Source organism: Falco naumanni, chromosome 1 (assembly GCF_017639655.2).
Source record: "Falco naumanni isolate bFalNau1 chromosome 1, bFalNau1.pat, whole genome shotgun sequence".
NCBI lineage: Eukaryota > Metazoa > Chordata > Aves > Falconiformes > Falconidae > Falco > Falco naumanni.
The window spans coordinates 52,487,876-52,510,562 of record NC_054054.1 but is presented as its reverse complement, the minus strand read 5'-3'; the positions used below and the strand labels follow the sequence as shown (position 1 = coordinate 52,510,562).

General features: G+C 40.6%; 1 protein-coding gene across 1 annotated transcript in view; it reads left to right on the top strand.

Moving 5' to 3' along the window:
* Positions 1 to 16,940: 16,940 nt before the first annotated feature.
* Positions 16,941 to 22,687, top strand: part of SLC2A9 (solute carrier family 2 member 9) — a 107,251-nt gene continuing 101,504 nt past the window's right edge. The window contains exons 1-2 of the mRNA XM_040594041.1: positions 16,941 to 17,022; positions 21,700 to 21,785. Coding sequence (XP_040449975.1) covers positions 21,723 to 21,785 — 63 coding nt within the window. The 5' untranslated portion in view covers positions 16,941 to 17,022; positions 21,700 to 21,722. The remainder of the gene's footprint in view (positions 17,023 to 21,699; positions 21,786 to 22,687) is intronic.

The following is a 22,687-nucleotide window of genomic DNA, read 5'->3' as shown; positions in this document are numbered from 1 at the left end:
ATTGGGACAGCAGGCACGCCTCCCCCCACCTTCCATCAGCCATGGCTGACTGAAATCCAACTTGCAGACATAGGGGCTGGCTATCTTTCCTAGTACTGTCTGGAGCCCTTTCTGCTGACTGGGAGGGAAAGAAGAGGCTTTTCACTTTCTCATCCTTTCTCTCTGGTGCTAGCACAGCAGAGGATGCCCAGCAATCACTCATCTGTTTACTGATTCACAAAAGGTTTGTTTTTAAGGGAAATCTGATTGAGGGGAGTCTGGGTATTTAATGCTACAGCTTTTATCTTCTGAAGGCATTGTTCTGTAACCACAGCATTCCTCATAGGCAAAAAATTCCCTAATGTTTTCTTTAATTGATGTAAGTATAAATTAACCATATGCTAGCTCGGCAAGTGGTTTTATTGTAAATTGATTCTGTCTTCAAGCACAGTAAAATGCTCATTTTAAAAAAATTAAATTATGGTGAGTTTCAGCTCCTTGGCACAAATTCTGAATTCTAAACTTGGGGTCTGGCATAAATATTCTAACCAATACACAAGGAAATAATTTTAAAATAGCGAGATCTAAAGAAAAAAGGGGGTGGTTATGGTGGCTTCTTAAGAGTGTGTAGTAATGTATGCAGAAACTTGCTACAGATGGATGGAGTCTCTTGTATCCTTGCTTGTTTGTATTTAAGAGGGTTGGTCAATTATTGGTGTAAATTAATGGGAATTTCTCCACTTGGTCTTATGGGATCTAGTGTAGGCCTAATTTTTTTTTTTTTAAACTGAAGGGTATTTTCTTAACTGGAAGGAGGAAAGTGGTGTGGGAAATCTTTGCACCATATTCTTCTTAACAAAATAGTCAGACGTTCCTTACTCATACAAGGGGTCTAATTCTGTTTTTTATGTTACCTATGGTGAGGCAATTCGTGGAGGAAAGATTTAAGCAGTTCTCCTGAAAAACACTGAAAAGTACTGTAGGCTTAATTTGAGGTTCTGATCTTGTATCTCTTATCTTTTTGAGTCCTAAGACAGAAGAAAGCAAATCACAGAAAGCACCCTTTGCTTAGGCACACAGTGTGAAAGGTGAGCAAAAATTGCAGACTGCCTGAAGTTTGTCAAGCAGATCACAAAAACAAACTTGTCTCTTTTTAATAATATTTGGAGTAAACTTTCACTTCACTGTTTTTAAGAGAAACAATATCCAAGGCCTATAAAGTACCTTCCTCCTGCAAGTGCTTTTTGGGGCATCTGTCCTCAGAGGCAGGAGACAATAACTGACAAAAACAGAGGCAGAGTCTGTAGGCTTGCTTACCAGCTTGGTTTGAATTTTGTTTCTCTGTATTTGTTCCGAAATGGTGTCATCAGTTGTACCCAGTGTTGAAGTGCCACATAATGGCTCAGTTCCCAAAATACTTTATTTGGAAGAGCTAAAGAAACCACTTGCACAAAGTCATAGAGTTCAAAATTAAGGCTGCAAAGCTGGAAGTTAAGCTGGTCAAGAACTGTAGTTTGGCAGTAAGCACTTCCCCTCATACTGGTAGACTATCCTAGTGAGCACATTTAACTGTAATACAAAAGGATGAGTCAAATGTGTATAAAATCCAAATGTTTCTGTTAGTTCCAGATATCTGCAGTGTTTGGTTTGACTTGCTCAGTACCACTGGCAGGGAATAGGAGAGCCAGCTGATGCTAGTGTCTCCATGCAGCTCTGCTCCTTAGGCAACAAAAAATGATACCTCCCAGGATCCTAGTCCAGACAGTATTAGCTCTCTCCTTATAAGCCCCTTTTCTAGCCTTGCCAGCCTCATATTCCCCAATCACCCCTTCTCTTCCTCCTAACACTGAGGAAGAGTCCTGGTCCTCAGCCTGAAGGTGAGATTTGTTGCATGTTGTTCAGCCTTAGTGGTGAAAGGGAAGGAGGACGAAGGTGGCTGTATGGAAAAAACCAAAGGATGCAAAAAATATGCTTCTCAGTTCTGGTACTCTGTGTGGGTTTTGTGTTTTGTTTGTTTTTTTCAGAAAACAAACCCTTCCAAATAGCACTGTGCTGAAGCATGGGGTAGTCTTCCCTATCCAATGCCAGACCCTAATAGCCTGTTTATCTTGCTGTACTTCAGGGGTGCATGTTTCCCAGTGAGTCTCATGTTATAGGTTCTATGTACAGCAAATCACCAAAGATTACTCTTCTGTCCTCTTTCATAGCAAAAACAGTGGCAGATAAGAAATAGAAATGAATGTCTTATTTCTGGTGCTAGGTTATAAACCGAACTTCTTGAAAAGAGTTTATCTCTAATTCTGTTTTTCAAGTCAGACAAAACTAGTCCATGAATGAGAGAGAAGAAAATGGACAAGTAATGGAGTTTGTTGGTTTTTTTTCCCACTGCACTGAAATAGAAGAATTCTACCAAGGGACATGGCACTCATGGCTTTGTCTTAGCAGCCAGCTGTTCCTCATTCCTAACCCTGGTGTTATAGTGGAGAGGGCAATGAAGCTTTTGACTTGTTCTAGACTTTTACTAGGAAGAAAATTTATGAACAAACATTACAGACAATGGGTAGAAGGGAAAATAGTAGAGATTAGTTTAACTAGGGAGTTGTCAAATCAGCTTGCTATAATTGCAGGAGGAATTTGAGTTGCACCACAGTTTGAGGAAGAAATGTTTATTACTGTTCCATTACCTTATTACTGCTTCTTAGTTTACAAATTGGCAAGGGTTTTTTTGTGGTCATACAACAACTACACATTTTTAATTTAAGTTTAAAAGGAATAACAAATAGGTTGTATTGGAAGGTACCTGGATTGCCAACTGAAAAAAAAATAATCAGGTTCTTGAATAGGAAACTATTCCAGTACAATTTTTTTTCTATTGCAAACTGTTTTTCACAAGGATTAAAAAATAACTTAATGGAGCTTTTGAGCAAGTGAAGCAGATAGATAACAACACAGGCATGTATTGCCAGAACATTTTGAAGAGACAGTTATCAACTCTTACACTCAGACAAAGGGTTTGAAGTCATTGTTTTCTGCTACAGAAACAGTGGTTCTGTTTCATGCAAAAGCACTTCACAGCACTTGAAGAGGAGCAACTATAATGGAAAAAAAAAAAAAATGTTTTGTCTGGCGAGCTGTCAGTATTTCAAGGTAATCCCCGCAAACATGAAAGAACATGTTCTAGAGAAGAGGGCAGTGTTAAAAAAAAAATCACAGCCAGATTCCTCCCTCCTTGGATTTTGGAAAAAAAAAAAAGTTAAGTGGAATGTGAAAAAAAGTTGCAAGGTCTTGTTCTCAACCTCCAAAGTTATTTGAAGCTGTCACATTATCCCTTTTACTACTCATGTCTGCAAGCTCCCTTGCTTTGATCTCCAAGCATTTCCTTGGCAACTTGGATAGAACAACAATTTGTACTGGTAGTTAAGATCACTTCAGCTTAGAGGCAATGGTGAATTAGAATAGGTTTGGATGGTCAGTGTCCAAATACAGTTGGAGTCTTTTCCCTGTTTGCTTTCACATACAGCCCACCGCAACAGAGAAGTGTAGATCTGAGGAATAGCATCATATCTAATCTGCGGTCAGTCAGGGACTTGTATAACACAAACAAGTCTTGATTTGGCCAGAGAGGGCTGTGGCTTCTATGGAACTATGTGTACAGGCATGAGTCAGAGCAAAGATGTGCATGTAAATGTGCTGCAATCTAACCTCTGATTTGAGAGATTACTTTGTCCTTTGTATATCCTATCCCACAAAGGATACTAGGCTTTAATCAACCAATGTAGGTCACTTAATGAGGTCTGAATGCCATAGGCACTGGTGTGGTAAACAGTCTTCAGCATTAGTATCCTCTGTTGTGGATTTTGGAGTGAAGTGTGAGCATAGGGTAATGTCTCCAGAAAGATGAAGAACAGTACGTTATGTATTCATTCCAGCTGGAATTAGGTCTAAATTACTTACACACAGAGAAAGGAGTTGGAGAGTTAAAGCTAGGGTTTCAAGCAAAACTGAGACTGGGATAACTGCAGACAGCAGGATGCTGCAGTAGTACTTTTCACCTAGGGGTAAACAAATATGAATCAAAATGCTAAAGTGGCAAACCAAGCCATGAGGATGTGGGCGTCAATGGGGCAGAACCGAGCCTCAGGTAACATGATGTTCTGGTCTTTCAGAAATATGAGGAAAAGCAAGCTGGGAACAGCAGCTTAAGGAGCTTCAGGAATGAATTTTGTGCCTTGAGCAAAATCTGCAAGGGGTGGAACAGGAAACCATAGTAACAAAAGAACAGCCACAGGAAACTGAATGGAGAAAATTTTCCAAATTTCTATTTCAAAAGGAGTGAAAAGTTTCTTAGATCAGCAGAATATGGCATTTACACATCATTACTCTCTTGAGAATTGTTGAGAGCATATCAAACTAGAGCTGACACCAGCAACTGAACTATTTCAAGGAGTTGCATACATTCAGGTTATTCCATAAATAGTGCATATATGTCTATAGTGTGTGGCGTAGGTGTCCACCCAATGCTGTTATGATGGCAGATGCTGTAGTGAGAGAGGTTATGTCTGTATGGTATGGCATCATTTTGCTTTGAGACAGTAAGAATTCATACAGGAGTAAGAGTGGCTACATTAAAAGTTTGTCTATTTTACTCTGACACACTAGATAGTTGTTTCTTAAGGCTGGCTAGAAGCACATGCCTCTTTTGCAACAGTAATTATGTAAGTTTTTTTACTGTTCCTCCTGCTTCCCTGGATTATGCTTTTGCAGCATAATGAAACACTCCGGCAAGTTTTCAGCTGCTGTTAACTGGCTTGAGAATTGATCTGTTCCCTGTTAGGGAAGCAGGGGAAATAGCAGAGTCTGTACTAACCAGGGAAACATCATCATGAGTTTCAGACAAATTAATGGATTTCCTTCTTCCCTGGTGGCTTTTCTCTTTACATCTGTTAAGATATTGAGTAGAAAGTTGGGAAAACAAAGTGCAATGGCATTATTACTGTGTTTACTTGCAAATTATCAGCTTGTTCTTATGCAGCTGATAAAACCATTGTTTCTGTTTAAATGCGATACCATTTGTTGATAGCTCACTACAGGATGGATATCTGCTCTTGGTGTTTCTTCAAACGCCATGCAGAAGATTCTTTCAGGGACAAGACTAATATGCTGTCTTCCTCTCACAAGATGAATGAACTGTTTTAGACTTAAACATCTATTTATTGTTCTACAATAGACTTGCGGGTTTCATGTTCAGAATTTAACTGTCAGGGAGATGCAGAGGAGAAGAAGAGAAAATCTGTGTAAGAGCAGAGAAGTATTACTATATATATTGCTAAAAGCTCTCAGAAGGTCCTGTAAAGTGTGTTTGTTTCTGCTGCTACAGTGACCTGCCTAGCTGAGCCCTTATTTTTAGACCAGACCTAGTTTCAGTAATTGAGAAAACACTCTTTTCCTTTTGTTTATTTTACAAAATAAGGTTAATACATTCGCCAATAGGCCTGTTTTCCCTGTCCCCCTCCACAGTGAAACTTGAGAGTAATGGGATTGCAGCAGTTTGTGGGGCTCAGGAGCACATCCTACACATCCGATGTGAATAAACCTTTGTTGCACAATGTCAGTGAACAAAAACCACTCTGAAAGCCTAACGTGCATGCCATGCTCTGAGAGAGGGGTTGAGCTGGGGAGGAAAAGGGGGCAGGCATGACAGACACTTGTGATATTTAACACTGATGGATGTATTCCTCACTCATAAAAAACCAGTAAAGTACAAGAATCTATACATTTTCCAGGTCTTCAGGGATAGATAGCCAGGAGCTGTCGGACCCCGCTCCCCCTGAGACAATAAAGATTGCTGTATCACAACTGAAGTAGAAACAGCATAAGCAATTATCAAATAAGATGGGAGTGAAGCAGAGAGAACTTTGATTAAACCCCAAAATGGAAGTAAAAACTGAGCAAGGAATTTTATTGCAGGAAGCTTGAGAGGATGGGAAAAATGCGAGGAAGAAGAAATTAATTAAATATTGCCTCAAAGGCAAACAAATAACTTAGTCTGATGGTAGTCCAGTCTTCTTCAAAAAGTAATTGATTTCCTCTGCAGTTGCTTCCCGCTCTCAGCCTCTTGCTCTAAGAGAGGGTATTTATATTGTAGTATACTAGCAATATTTATATTGTATACTATGAACAGGCTGCTTCTGTAGGCTGTAGTGCTCCATTTTGTTGGTAATCATTTAGGTTGGAAAAGACCTTTAAGATCATCAAGTCCAACTGTTAACCCAGGACTGCTAATTCCACCACTAAATCATGTCCTCAGGTGCCACCTCTACACATCTTTTAAATACCTCCAGGGATGGTGACCCAACCACTTCCCTAGGCAGCCTGTTCCAGTGCTTAGTGACACTTTCAGTGAAGAAATTTTCTTAATATTCAACCTAAACCCCCCAGTACAACTTGAGGCTGTTTCTTCTTGTCCTATTGCTTATTACTTTGGAGAACATACTGACATCTGACATCTACCTGTCTACAACCTCCTTTCAGGTAGTTGTAGGGTTAAAATCCCTCCCAGAACCTCCTTTTCTCCAGGCTAGATAACCCCAGTTCCCTTAGCTGCTTTTCATAAGAATTGTGCTCTAGACCCTCCTCCAGCTTTGTTGCCCTTCTTTGGACATCCTCCAGCACCTCAGTCTTTTTCTGGTCATAAGGAGCTCACAACTGAACACAATATTTGAGGCGTGGGCCTCACCAGTGCTGAGTACAGAGGGTGATCACTGCCCTAGTCCTGCTGGCCACACTGTTTCAGATACAAGCCAAGTTGCTGTTGGCCACCTGGGCACACTGCTGGCTCATATTCAGCTGGCTGTTGACCAGCACCCCCAGGTCCTTTTACACTGGGCAGCCTTCCAGCAACTCTTCTCCAAGCCCGTAGCGCTACGTTGGGTTGTAGTGACCCAAGTGCAGGCCCTGGTACGGAGCCTTGTTGAACCACACACAGTTGGCCTCAGCTCATTGCTCCAGTCAGTCCAGATCCCTCTGCAGAGCCTCCTGCCCTCAAGCAGAGCAACACTCCTGCCCAATTCCCCTTTACTGGTTTCCCCAGCAAGCAGTGCTGGCTGTTGTGCCCTGCTTCTCCCCAACCTGGAACACCCAGCTTCAGTTTGGTCTTGCCTCTGTTCTGAGTGATCTCTTGCCCCAGTTCCTGGCAGTACTGCAGCACCTCAGGAAAAGTGGAGAATTTTACCAAAACAGATATTTCCTGTGCAGAGCAATTCCTCTTTAAAATAAATACACTGAACTACTACTGTTAGGGGAGAAACCTAAAGCTGAGGTTGCCTGTTATGGAATTAGATGAGGGGAGATTCCTTGGGCACAATGGGAAGATTATGCTGCAACCACAGTGGTGGTTTTGTTTGAATTGCAGTAAACCAAGATACGTTCTGACTTGTGAGGCAAAGAAGTCTTGGAGCATGTGAACTGGATGTCTTGTAAAGTTTAGGAAAATGAGAACTGTTTCAATGACTAATTTAGATACAGCCTGTGAGGCATAATTGCTTAATGTGGCACAACAGGAGTGTGCCCAGGGAACCGAACAGTCGATGCACAAATACGCATGTAAACCAGCACAGCTTAGCTTAGGAAAGGCATGGCCAATAAGTCTCACAACACAAGAATTAGGGAGGTTCCATAGAAGTCATCAGAAAAGAAGGTAAAATTTACAACCTCATATATTGATCCTGTGGAACTCATTGCCACAGAATGTTGGGATGAAAAAAAAAAATAATTGGAGAAGTTAAACAGGAGCATGGGAAGTGGAGCCAAATACATAGTCTAAGTTAGGAAGTTCCTAAGAAACAAATAACCAGAGGCTGGACAGGTGAACTGGGGAAGGCTTTTCCTATATTTGCTTTGTTTCTCATTGCACCCTTGAAAAACCACTACCACTCATTATAAGACGTGACTGTAAGAGCTGGACCAAATAGAGTGCTGGCTAGTTTTATTAAAGTGAGACTGTTTGCGTAGTTATCTGTACCTTGCAAAGGTTCTGCAAGGAAAGGACAACTTGAGGGAAAGGGCACATCTTCCTCTTAAGCTAAGGATTCCATTGCTACTGTGTGAGACTACTTTCATCATTTCAGTCCTCTGCATCTTTTGTGAGAGAAAAGGTCCAAACCAGAATGTACTGCTGGCTGCAGTCTGGATTGGTACCAACATAATGACTCTTTTATTAAGGTTTATTTTAATGCTTTGCTTATTTTGTCTGCCTCAGAACTGAACTGACAGATTCCTAGGACTATCAAAAATGGTTTCAAGATTTTCCCAAAATCAAAATAGCTACCTGTGAGTCCATTACTGTATATGTATTAAGTTTTTTCTGCATTGATTAATACACATGTATGAGTAATTAATTTTCTCTGTCACTTAAAACATAAAGTGACTTTGTATAGCTCTCTGCAATCAGCCTTATATTTGACCATCTCCAGTACGCTGTTATGCAAACACTGTCTTCACATCTGACCTCCTTTTCAAAATAACTCAATGATACGTTGAGCAATACAATCCCCAGATGAAGGTGGTATTGTGCACAACTCTAACATTTAATGGAAATAATTTTATGCAGATGTAGTTAAGCTGAGCAATATGACCACTATCCAGTTTAGCATGGAGTTTTGGCACTTGCATAATTTTTTTGTGTGCTTAGGTAGCGTGTTCTTGCATCCTACATGGGTCTGCAACAGTGAATTACCTTTCACAGACTGAGTCACGCAAAGTACTTTTAAATATTTGATTTTCATTACAACCATAAACAGGAGGTGAGGGGATCTATACCCAAAACTCTGCTACGTAATTACTAATTATTTCAACACTCACTTGGGGAATAAGCTCACAACTTCATACATTCTTCCTGATTGCTTAGTGTATACTACCTATAGATTCCTGTTTCTGTTCTCAGGTTAATGTTTTATTAATTAACGACATAAGTCTTAACATGAAAGCAATGCCCCTTGAACCATCAACAAAGTGTAATGCAGTAACAATGTTCCAAGATTTTTCGAAATGCATGGCATGAGTCATGCACTTGGATATACTTCCGTCACTATCACATCCTGTTGGTGTAATTGGCAATCAAACTTCAGTCTCATGAAATGTCCCAGGTTCTTCTGATAATCTAGTGACAATCTTACTGTTAATGACTTGCCTTGTACCAGTGTTCTTCCTTTCCTGTACTAGCTTACACCATGACATTACAGTAGCTTGCTCAACTTGCAAATCTTCAGCAGCAATAGCGGGCAGAGGTCAACTCCAACTGAACTTAAAAGCCAGAAATTAAGACACAGCAGACCAAAAGTATGCTACAATGAGAAATGCTTGAGTGTGGGTGAGGTGGAAAAGATGGAAGGAAAACTTACATGGTAGCTGTGAGTAGCAACCCAAACAGACAATATTGGGCTATCGTAGGGCATTATGCAGATTTATAACTTGGTGCTTTTCTGTCAGCTGAGAAGCTGTGCAGGCATCTGTCTGGAAGCTTGTGCAGTTACAGCATAGACTATCATGGAATAATGGAATCATTTAGGTTGGAAAAGACCTTTAAGTTAAACTCCAACCATTAACTGCAAGTCCACCACTAAGTCATGTCCCTAAGTACCACCTCTACACACCTTTTAAATATTTTTAGGGATGGTGACCCAACCACTTCCCTGGGCAGCCTGTTCCAATGCTTAGTAACACTTTCAGTGAAGAAATTTTCTTAATATACAACCTAAACCCCCCAGTACAACTTGAGGCTGTTTCTTCTTGTCCTGTTACTTGTTACTTTGGAGAACAGACTGACACCCACCTCCTTTCAGGTAGTTGTAGAGAGGGATAAGGTCCCCCTAAGCCTCCTTTTCTCCAGGCTAGATAACCCCAGTTCTCTCAGCCACTGCTCATAAGAATTGTGCTCTAGACCCTCTCCCAGCTTTGTTGCCCGGGGAGACAATGCTGTGTTGAAGGCTTTACTAAAGCCCAGGTAGACAACATCCCCAGTCTTTCCCTCATCCACTAAGTGGGTCTTCTTGTCATAGGAGATCAGGCTAGTCAAGCAAGACCTGCCTTTCATAAACCTACATTGACTGGGTCTGATCGCCTGTGCATGGTGGCACACAGGATGATCTGCTCCATAACCTTCCCTGGCACTGAGGTCAGGCTGACAGGCCTGTAGTCCCCTGGATCCTCCTTCCAACCCTTGTTGTAGACGGGCGTCACATTGGCTAGCCTCCAGTCAACTGGGAGCCCCGTGTTAGCCAGGACTGCTGGTAAATGATTGAAAGTGGCTTGGTGAGCACTTCAGCCAGCCCCCTCAGTCCCCTTGGGTGGATACCACCTGGCCCCGTAGACTTGTGTGTGCCTAAGTGATGTAGCAGGTTGCTGACCATTTCCCCTTGGATTATGGGGGCTTCATTGTTCTCCCTGTTCCTGTCTTGCCTGTTACAGAAGTTATTCCTTCTCTCCCCAGGAAAAGTCTGGATCCAAAAAAATGGATTTCTGTAAATGCCTTTTTATTCCATAAACTGAGTACAAAGATACTTTATTCACTTGAAATCAAAGGTAAATTAATTTCACTTCTAATGTCTTCCTGGAATCTGCTGTTTTGCTTACATAATAATTCCTATAAATTATTAGACCACCTAAATAATTAGGTATTTAAGAAGTGTTACTTACCATCCTGAGCAAAGATTGACAACTTTTACTGCAGAAAAGTTGTTTTACAATTTGACTGCAACTGAAGCAAAGACAATCTTTTTTTATAGAGAATTCCTTTTGCTGTTACTAGTGCTAATCAGCTGAAAGAGTCCTGGTTTTGACAAATAAAGATACTATATTAAATTCTTGTAGTGTCATCCACTTCCCTTTCTGGAGATCACAGTTCAAATTACTAAATTTTCCAGAGCAGAAAAACGTGGAATGGAAAAACTTCTGCTTAAGATATTGTTTATTGGCAAAGAGGAAGCACACCTTAGATCTACTAAGAGTTTACTGTGGTGAGCTTGTTACTATAACTGGAATTTTATGAGTCTCGTTATTAGTCCGGATCTATTTATTACAGAGAAAGAGAGAATAACAATGTGGTCAGAAGTGTTACCCACACACTCTGCCTTAGTGTTATACACACCCATCCCCTGCTCCTCTGGGCTCTAAGGCTGATGGTGTCATCCTGGTGGTGGGTGGGTTATGAGAAGTCATCTGTGTCTCCAGTCCTTTGTTCTTTTTTTACTGGTCTGCAGCGCCACATGGCATCTGAATTTACTAGATAATGATGCCTTTTATGCATGTTAGATACTGTTCCTTCGCCTATCTCTTTGTTTGACTGCTAGACATCTGGTAGCAGTGGCCAGGTTCAGCCAAGAGCCCCCATCTGCAGACAGCCCCCAGGGGGTGAGGCAGGTCTGGGGTTCAGATGAGAACTGAAGTCAGCACATGACCCCAGCACCCAAGCTTAGGCACAGCCCTGCGATCAACAGGCAAGTCCATGGTGACAAGGGAGGTCTGAGTTTGAGCCGCAAAGTCAGGCCTGTTGGTCAAGGTAAAGGTCTGGATCAGCTTAACCTGGACTGAGGACAACGTCTGAGAACGTCCCCTTAGCGGGCTTTTCCTGCGTGAAGATGGAGGAGGAGTCCCCTCTGTAGAGAGGCTCTCCTCATGGCTGGGTGCCCGCACCATCATCTAAGCTGGCCCTGAGCCCAGTACAGGCTATGCACTCAAGGCCCTGACACCAAGAACTGCTGAAAATGGTAATAACTAACAGACTTTGACCCCGATAACTTTTGAAATGCAAAGCAGGCACTTCAGCCATCAGCCTTTCCAGTATTTCACAACCCCTGGAAATGTAAGGGAGTTTCATATCTTCACGTTCCTATAACTGAAAACTATTGAGTGTGACAAAACACTTTTTGTAACATTTTTAAAGCTACAACAAGGAACATTTAAATGCCCCTGGAAACCACAGCGAAAGCTTGGGAGAGGCAGAAGGATCTATCTCGCTACTTCTTTCTTTCATCCTCCAATTCCTTAAAGTGGGAGGAAAACACCTGTGTTCACAACATGCAGAATTTAACCATATTTACATTATAAAGCTTTAATTACACAAATTAAGATAGTGATATTTAAGAGGCAATTCTTATATTACATTATATTTCCCTGCTTTTAGAGGGGAGTATTTCAGTAATATCTCTTAGCCTTCAAGAGAATAAATGCTGAGCTGCTGCTTGCCGGGTTTCATGAAGCTGTGGAGAGAATAATTTGCTACACAAATATCTCTGCATTAATTTTAGTCCCTAGGTGAAGAAAAATGAGATATTAGACCTCAGACTACAGCTAGACAAGCTAAAAGGGTCTTGCAGCTTGAAGTGAAGCTGGGACTGGGGCTATTTAAAATAAGTGGGGAGGTTGGATAGGGCAAAGTTTGGTAACGTTTATTTTCCTAGCTTGATTTCCAGGACCAAATTTCACAAGAAAGCAACATGAGTATGTACTTCTACTCTGGGCTTGCTCTGCATCCTTTTTAGGCACATTCAGCATTGCAAGGAATGTGTGGACTCTGGGCTCGAGCAGTCCTCGCTGCTCCCAGGGGGCCAGAGCTCAAGCTTGGCAACTCAGGTTTTGAGCAAGCTAGAGACTGGCTGAGAATGCAATGCATGCAAAGGTAACTTGTTTAATTTCCCCCTCCACAAAGGTCAAGACTGATGTCTAAGGCTAGAAGCAGCAACTATATCAATGAGGATGATCCTTGTGTGAGTCAGAACATGGAGCTTCACTTGGAGGGTTAGGAATTTCAGTGGTCTTTCAAAAAAATCAGTGGTTCTCCTCTGAAGATTTCAAAAGGAGTAGTAAGCAATTCCTAAGTGTAATAGGACTGTGTAGTGGGTTTGTATGGCAAGAGTTTTGTAGCAGAGGTCTACAGGTGTGGCTTCTGTGAGAGGATGCCAGAAGCTCCCCCCATGCCCAATGGAGCCAATGCCAGCCGGCTCCAGGATGGACCCGCTGCTGGGCAAGGCCAAGCCCATCAGCGATGGTGGTGGCACCTTGGAGATAGCAAATTTAAGAAGAAAGGGGGGTGGCGGGAGTGAATTTTGCACAAAAAAAATGCAGTGGAAGAGAATAGTGAGCAGGTGTGCGAGCAGCAGCCCCGCAGACACCCGGTGGGTGCAGGCAGGGCCGGAGGGGCTCCAGGCGCCGGAGCAGAGGTTCCCCCCCAGCCCGCGGTGAAGGCCGCGGCGCGGCCGGCTGTGCCCTCAGCCCATGGAGCCCGCGGGGAGCAGGGACAGACATTGGGAGTGAGGCATGAGGGTGAGCCCAGGAAGGGGTGGGGGGAAGGTCTTTTTCTGATTTGAATGGTAATAAACTAATTTTCCCCAAGCCTGTTTTGCCTGTGACAGTAATTGCTGAGTGACCCCCTTGTCCTTATCTTGACCCATGAGCCTTTTGTTATATTTTTGCCCCCCTGCCCAGCTGAGGAGGGCACTGACAAAGCAACTTTGGTGGGCACCTGGTGCCCAGCCAGGGTCAAACCACCACAGACTGCTGACTGGAAAAACAGTTGCGGTAGAAATTGTCTGCCTGCTCTTGATGCCTATAATGAGATTTTAGAAAAAGATTCATAAAGAATGCATCTGCCAGGGTATAGCTGCCTGCTGGAAGCAGGTTTTGCTACCACTTAAGAGAGGAGGAAGGCTGAAGCCCTTATTACCTTGGTGAGAAGTTTTCTTGCTTACAGCATTAATAAAGACTACTCAATTAGCAGAAAAAACTGCTCAAATGTGGTGGTCTTGGGAATTTTGAAAGTATTCTCCAATGCTCAACAAAAAAATACTTGGATGCTGCGTACTCTACCTTCTTCAGGATTGACCCCAAAATTACCATCCTAGAAGGGCTTCATTTTGGGGCATAATCCTTTATAACAAGAGTTCTTTTGAGAGTGTTTTCTTTCCACCTGGAATGAACCTGTACCCAGGAGCAGCTTTGGTCTTAACTCAGGGCATGACTTTACAATATAAAAGCTTTCATTGTCAATATTTAATTCAACATTTACTAAATGGCAGGTGGATGCTAGACTGACTTCACTGGAAATAACTTGGCAAAGATTTAACTAGCTTTAATCTACATGGAAGGTAATGTTGGAAATAACCCTAATATAATGACAGCATTAAATGCATGGCTCATAAGTTTTTTTCCTAAATGATGACATACCAGACTAGCATGTGTAAATGAGAGAAAATGGTTAAAACATCACTAATGGCCAACACAGCAAAAGGTAATTATTAACTGCTTTTTCTTGCAAAGAACTGGGAAATACCCTGCTGCTGCTGATTCAAGGCACTGTTTTGTAAGAATCAGTAAAACGTATTTTTAAACACTTAATATTCTTGTTACTCCTTCCTCCCCACCCCAATCTGTTAGATCTGTTTATACTAACATCTACATATTGGGAACTTTGAGGGTTTTAAGATGATAAGACTACTTAATAATAATGGTCAGTGTCCTGGCTTTTCTCTCAAAACTATGTTTTTAGCAGTTTGGGAATACAATACATTTCCATCCAAGACATGCAGCCATGAAAGACACCAAATTCCAGTTTTGAGGGTTTGACTAAGTGAGAAGCTAGATGTTCTCACTTTCACTAGTGAAGTACTTATGTACATAACTGATTTTCCTATGGAATTGGGTTTAAAACTAAACTGTATACTGCTGCTTTGCCAGATCAGGGCATTTTTATATAACTAAAACCTAAGCATTAATTTGGCTTAGCAATTTGAGACTACATTTCCAAAGGGACCTATCTGCGTAGAAACCAACTACATCTTTACATGTGAATAAGCATTCACACATATAGTTACAGACACTGTATGCTCTCTGGTTACCACATTTACTCCAGCATTTCTGTTTCCAACCTCCTAATTATTGTTGAACCTGAAATTAAAATTTCACAGACTGCTGCCTGAATATTCAGTTGGTGAGCTTTTAATTTAGCCTTGCCTGTAAAGATTCTATTTTTTCTGTTCTGTTTATAATTTCCACCAAAATTATCTTTGCTACTTGCTGCTGTGGTGTCTAACAAAGTAATTCTTGGTTTGTTTGTCCTACTGCTTGGTCATGACTGCGTAAGTTGCCCTTGAGATGGTTTCTTTGTATTCTTGCTCAGGTTGATACAGGACAAATGTATAACCTTGAATCTAAAACTTGGGAAAACTTGGAACAAAGAGGTAGCTTTATTTAGTCTGAAAAGATTAGTTCCAGCGTGGAATGGGCTGCTCTTCAATAATCATTAATTCCTGCTTTTTGAACAGGCACGTCTTCCCAAAGCCTACATAACCACATGTAACATGTTCTATAATGTAGCAGTGCCAGCTTCATAGCCTTGTCTTGTTTATTTCCCTGTCCTTATGGTAATTGTGGGTCATGCTGAGTAACAAGTCCTTTATACAAATGACAGATGCTACTAAGTAGTAGGGCATCTTGGTTTCAGATGTCACTTTGCATTAATTTAAAAGTTGTGAACATTTCCATTAAAATGTTGATGATCTAAAATGTAAATTAAAATATATATAAGTCTGGAAGGCATCACCTGTCACTTGTATCTGAGATACAAGATCTGTTTGAAACTCACCTCTCTGCCCACTCTCACACCAGAGATTAAGAGAATCTCCTATTGTCTTATAACTACCGTGTTACAGAGAGCTAAAGTACAAGACTTTATTATTTTAATGTTAATTATCAAATATTGGGTGCCAAGTCTAAAGACACTTTTAGATAAAATATGCTAGGGGATATTAGGGAGAGCTTCCTGTCTCTCAAAAGTGGTGTTTTCATTGATTAGCTTCTTGTAACCCAAGAAGGATGCCTATATTTAGCTGAAGTAAATTTGATGGTAATATCTTTTGAGAACTTCACTGAAATTTATGGAACAGGGTCAAAAGTGATCCATAGGAGCTGCCAGAACAATCATAACCTGAAATACAAACCAAGCATCGCTTGTTCAGTAATGCCACCTTCCCTAAAAGAACAGTTACTTCAGATCCTAGACAGAATTTACAGTTTCAGCAAATTTACATCTGTACAGCTGCCTCTCTACCTAACACATCTTGGATAGCTTATCATCTGCAAGCTTACAGAAAATCCAACTAAATTTGCTACCAAGGTCCTTGAGGAAATAATGATGAGCCTAATTTAACATAAATTGGATTTTCAAAGAAATCAATACACCAGCGAGGAAAAGCCAAAGCAGGGCATACTTCTTCACATCAAAGAGTGTTCTTACCTCTGCTTAGCTCTGGGGTGTAAGGAACTGATAGCAAAAGCAAAGTCAGAACTGCCACACCCTTGTCCTGACCAGTGTTTTGTTTAGTATTTAAACCAACACTGATATGGAGTTCCTCTCTATGGCACAAAGCCAGAAGAGTAGACAAGGTAAATCTTTTTATGAAATACCGTGGGGTTTGTTACTGTACAGTATGTCTTGTCCCAGTCTTTCAAAATCTTGTGAAGAGGTGACTCCCAACAAGTAGCACACACTGTCTCACGTGCACAAGTACTGGCCCAACACATCACTGTTAAAAGCCTTTTGCAGTACATGGAATGCTGTGGGTGTTCCTCCACCTGGTCACTTGTAATCCTGTAAGAGTATATGAATGCGAGTCCTAGCCTTAGGCACTTGCATTTCAAATGTCTGATGGTTTGAATGTGGGAAGCAAAGCTTTTTCACATTGTGTGGTGACTGAAACAAAGACCTATTGTATGGTATTGCAGCCATACAAGGCAGTTTGTTCTCAGTTGGGTAGGAAAGAATTATTGCATGAATTCCAGCTAAAGCATCATACTATGCTTTGGTTTAACTGTTAATCATTTATTACTTCTGAAAAGGTATAAAAGAGTTAAAGCTGGCTTTAAATTTAATTCAGCAATTCATCTGTCCCTATTTCAGAGAAGTGGGCTGCTGTAGCAACCCTGACAAGGGCTGCTTCTGAACTGCTTTGAACTTGAGAAACCGCTGGAAGTGAAGAATACTTTGGATAAGTGGTGAGTAGCGCCTGGAAATTGGACTTGATACTTTGGAGCTACTTCTCAAATTTGGCAATGTTCTCAAGGGTTTGATTCAGGGAGGGAGGAACATTTATCTTGGTATAAACCAATTTTGTGAAAATTGTAAGCAAATAATTTCCCGTGATCCTCTTCTGGTTATTAGATTTCTATGGAAAATAACTTTATTTTTTCCCCTAGTTTATATTTTTAAAACCCACACAAAGCATTTAATTTTGAAATAGAAATTCAGTCTTTCCCCTTCTCAGTATAAGAGATCAGATTGTGACTTGTATGGAATACTGAAATCCAGGTACAATAATTCATCACCTTGTAAACACACTTTAGGACTGATGCCACAGATAGAGGAAAAAAGAGACATACTTTTTTTTAATGTTATGTCAACTGATTATTTAAAAGAACAGATGTTTCTGGAAGTTGGGGGGTCTACGGTATTTGAGAATTTAAGAATCAGAATACATAATTTGAGAACTCTTACTAAATAGTTCAGCACCATAGAAATGCTCTGTGCCCCATTAAAGTCATGCCACACCTAACTCTGGCAATGGTATTTTAATATTGGGACTGTTTGACTTTTTCCATAAGCAGTATAAGAAACATTGACTAGTACAGTATTATTTGCACCAGAATACATCTAGCTTAACAGAACTACTTGAGAAAAAGTAATCCCTTCAGTTTCTAATGGGGTTCCAGAACACCTATTTTAACCAGATAGTTATGTCACTTAATCAAGATCTAATACATAAATTGTTCCTGATTTGGGCAACACAGAAACTTGAAATGTATTCTTCACACTGCATACTCTCATTAATCAATCTTTTCATTAATCAATGGTGGATTTATTTTGTGTGGGTATATATGTGTGATTTACAGTACCAGGGAGAGGAGCACATTTATTGAAATAGACGCGATAGACTAATGACAGAAGCATCTAGCTTCAAGCAGAGAGGTCTTCAGCTTGTCTGTTACATTGCAAGGACAGCTCCTGTTTTGAAAGGTACAAGTGTTCACCCATGGAGAATTTCAGCTGTAGGTGAGTGGAAAAAAGGTAGCAGCACACAAGCTACAGGACAGAAGTAAGATTCAGAACTTTTCTCCTCTGTGCTCTTTTATTACAATTTTATTACAATTCTAGTACTGAATCAGGAAAAAAAAACCAAACAAACAAACAAAAAAAAAAAAACCAAAAAAACCCACAAAACAAACAAATAAAAAAAACCCCAACCAATAAAGGTCTTCTGAAGCACCTACCGATTTCCAGTACAATTAGATATCAGTTTACCATGGCCGAATAGGACTTGCTGAGTCTGTCTCAGTTATTTTTATACCACCATGTTTTCCAAAGCTTTGTGATTCACCATACTGTAGTGTTGTCTCTCTTTTCTCTTTCTCCCATTTAAAAGATACCAAACTATTCTGTGCTACACCTGAAAGAGGTTTACTCTGAGGAGTGCAAAGCAGTCCCTTTCCATTCCTGAGAGGCTGTGCTGGTTTATAATTACAAGTGAATTTTGTCACTGGAGGCTTCTCTTCACACATTTTCCTGTCCATTGTAGCACAATGTTGACACAGACATAATCTTTCTACAGAGGTAATATATTTTGCATTCGGGAGACAGACATGGAAGCTGCATATGCCCATCATGAGGAATTTTTGTCAGCATAACCTTTTATATTGCTGATAAACTGCCTGAAGCCTGCTTGTGTTGTGCCTTAGGTGGAGTGACCAGTGACTTGGTGTAAGTCCAGGCACATCTGAACAAGATGGCAAATGGGCCTTCACTGGCTACTGGCCCAAACAGTGCTTTATGGTCAGACTGGACAACAACAATAATTGATCTATTCCAGGTCTTATACAATTCTTATTTTGGGTTTTGGGATTGTTTTTTTTTTGTTTTGGTTTGGGTTTTTTTAGTAACTGTGGCTTATAACTTAGCTTTTCTGAGGTGGCCAACTCCTTTGTGATTTTGTCATCTAACATAACAAATATGGCCATTTAAAATTTGAGTTCATCTGAAACAACTCCCTTTGCGTATTTGCTTCTTGTGAACACAACAGCTTTCCAATGTCTTTTGTTTTTCCTGACTTGCAGTCAGTTAATGAATGCTGAATGTTCTGTAGAAGTTCAGAACCAAACCTAGATTACCTAGATTACAGTAGGTTTATCCACACCTCCCTCAAGTCAGTTTGCTGTGCCAGCCATAATGCTCCTGCTCCGCAAACTGCTGAGCCATCCTTGCCAAGGCTAACAATTTGTAGGACTCAGTTGGATTGCATGTCCTACTAATGAAGTCAACCCATTCATTGCTGAATAAACTGCTAGATAAGTAGGTAAGCAAACTGTAGCTCTGATCATAATGCTGAAATAGATGGTGCCCCCTGGCCTGGCGTAAATCAGCCATTCCTGACTCATGGGTCACCTCCTGACTAGCTGTGGAAGCTAGGAAGCAGAAAGATCTAATCTTCCATAATAAAGAATGAATCATGAATGAATATTTTTGGATCCACAATTTAAATAACTTACCTGGTACTAGCAATATGAACTTTGGGGGGAAGGAATACACTTTTCCACACCATCTTTTAAAACCTTTCAATGAATGGCTAGCAGCAGCAGTAGTGCACATTTCAGACTTTCATTCCCCTAAGTGGAACTTCACTTCTTCAGATTTTGTTAAACACTGCAATTTGAAGACTGGGTTCCCACTTGCTGTAGTCATGTCTCTCTTCCCTGCACACAAGTCAGTAAGACTACAAAAGTAACACTGACAAATATCCATGCAGGATTTCAGTGATTTCTACTCCCTCCTCAGCCTGGATTTCTTTTTTTTTTTTTTTTTTTTTTTTTTGCATCACATTGGATGTCTGTCCTGGATATCATAACATGCCTTCTTCTACAGTCAAGTGGATATGTTCAAAAACAAGTGGAACAGGAGGGACAGTTCAGTCTGAACAATTCTGCAGATGGTGCACTGCTAGTAATTAAACCTTCCAGACACAGGAGACATATCTTAAGAGCATTTGAAAGATGGCTCAAAGAACAAGACAAAGAATTAGACATATAAAAAACAATGCCGTGAGGGAAGGTAGATACAAGTTATCCTTGCCTAGTGGCCTAGCTGTGAGGCTGTGTTATGTCTCTTTAGATGCTTGGCAGACTGTTCCTGACTGAGCCTGTGCTGTCTGTTCAAGTGCTATGCCCCATACATTATTTGTCTTGTAAGCTCTTAAATTCCAGTTTGATCACACTTTGTTTGTGCTCTATCGGAACCTTCGTTAATTTAATTATCTACATTATCTATATATGAAATACAGTATAGCATGTGGGAGCTGCACTGAGCCAGTCTGATGTTATTTTTTGCTATGCTTGTTAAATGTGATATGAGACAGGTGAACTGTTTGATGAGACTGAGCATCTCTCCTAGAAAGTGAAATACATTTGCCTTGAAAGCTCTTTTAGAAGAGTAATTTAGCAGGGATTGACAAAGGCCCTTTGCAGCAGAGTAAAAGGAGTTGTTTGCAGGTTTTTAGTATTGAGTGCACTGGGAGGTAAAGAGGGATGAAGGTAATTTTTCTGGCTTCGGCACTTACAGTATGCTGTCATGTCTCTAGCTTCTCTAACTTAAAAGTTCAGCCTGATGTCTTGGAACCATTTGATATAATGGCCCCAGTACTGCCAATGGCAGTACTTGTATCAGACAGGATTTCTTCTTAGAAAATGTCTTGTTTGTGTGATGGCCTCAACACAATTTCCACTCCAATGTGCTGTTTCACTAAATTGACTGTTACTCCCCATGTATTATATAGCTCGCTATCTTGTAGACTCTTGTCTACAAGACAACTTGCATTCAAGATTGGATCTACTGATACCATAATGACCAAGTAAGCAAAGATCTTGAAATGTGCTGTCATCTCAAGATGTTGAGATAGAAGAACTCGGTAACCCATATTCCAAATGAACTGAACAGACTGATGGACTGCCCAAGACTATACAAAGAAGCACAGTGTAAATAACAGATAATCCATCCTCTTTGGAACTCCAGAAATCAGTTTAGTTTCTTAATAAAAGATGATTAAAATGTCCTTTAACATTATTAAAGCACATAAGGGGATGTTCAGGCAAGAAATTTCTATACAGAGCAGTAAATAAATAGACCTCTCCTTTGCAAATGCATTCAGGCAATGCCCCAGCTACTATAAGGTCTAATAATCATTAGAATCACACCACCAATTAATCCAAATGTCCTGGCTGCAACCCAGCGATAGTTAAGTAGTTCCACCTGACTATCTAAACTCCTTTTGTAGTTGCAATGGGGTCTGATGCTCCTATTCTAATAGAGACAGCACATTCACTGAAGGGCCTGATACTGCAGCTTTTTCCCCCTTCATGCTTTAGTTGGGCTAGGAACTACTATGCCTGCTTGAAAAGCATGCTGCCCTCTGAGTAGACTACTTAAACACAGTTAGCATGTACGTTTCGATTGCTGCTAATTTGGTGCTGCTAATGCCTTCCTGAATGAGGATCTGACTTTTGAAGGGAGTAGCTAGACTTCTTATAGGCTTTGTCAAGTCCTTCCTGGGTCAGATTTATGATTTTATTAAAAAAAGAAAATCTGCATCAGCTGAACAGTACCACAACTTTCCCTCTTTTCTTCCTCAGCTATCACCTAACGAGGTAACAGAATGGAGAGCAAACAGCAAAGCAATGGTGAGATGAAAGAAAATAAGGTGGTGAAGAAAAAAGTGGTGAGTGAATTCCCCAAATCTTCTGTCAACACATTTGTTTGCTATTTGGGGACTGGAGGCAGAAAATAACTTTTTGGAACCTATCTGAATACTTGCAGGTGCAGGCTCAGTGTCTTGAACGCAGGAATGTGCTGTTTCCTTTCTGCCTTTGGTACCTGCACTGCACCTGGTACCACAGGACTCTCATTTTCTCCTGCGTTTCTCTTTAACATGTATGTCTACTTTTAAACTAGCCAAAAAAGGGTTTAGGCAAATCATACTGGGATTACCTGACTTTAGGATTTAACTAAAGCCTCCCTTTTATGGGAGGGACTCTGTCATTTGAGAGCAGTGGTAACATTTTGAAGGAGAGTTTCTGTGCCTTCAAAAGGAAATTTTTGGAGGATCTATTCTGTGGAGAAAACTTTGATTTTGTCTCTGATACCTTTCTTATACAAGAACCCACGAAGCTGTGTATTCTTCCCCTTTTTGCCCTTCTGCTCTGACATGCGCAAGAAGAGCAAAATTATGCTTATTTCCATAGGAATATGGAGATTTGAGCAAATGGAGGCTTCTGGGATGAAAATTTGAGGGGTATAGAGAGTAGCGTGTGTTTAGTTTCTGTAACTTCCTAACAGCAGTTGTAAAAGGTCAAAATATGGGAGTGTGTTAAGGTGCGAAACTATGTATGCATTAATCACATGCAGACATATTAATTGTATTTGAGTACTAACAGAACTACTTGCACTGCACAATTTAAAATGAAACTAAATAAAATACAGGTGTGTGATTCATCTCAAATACACTCCATGCATTTTAGAGGCTTGATTCTCCTGACTTGACCCTTTTACTGCTTATGATCATTCAAAGACATTACAAATTATGTCTGGATCACCTATCTAAGATGACATTTCTCAAAAAGT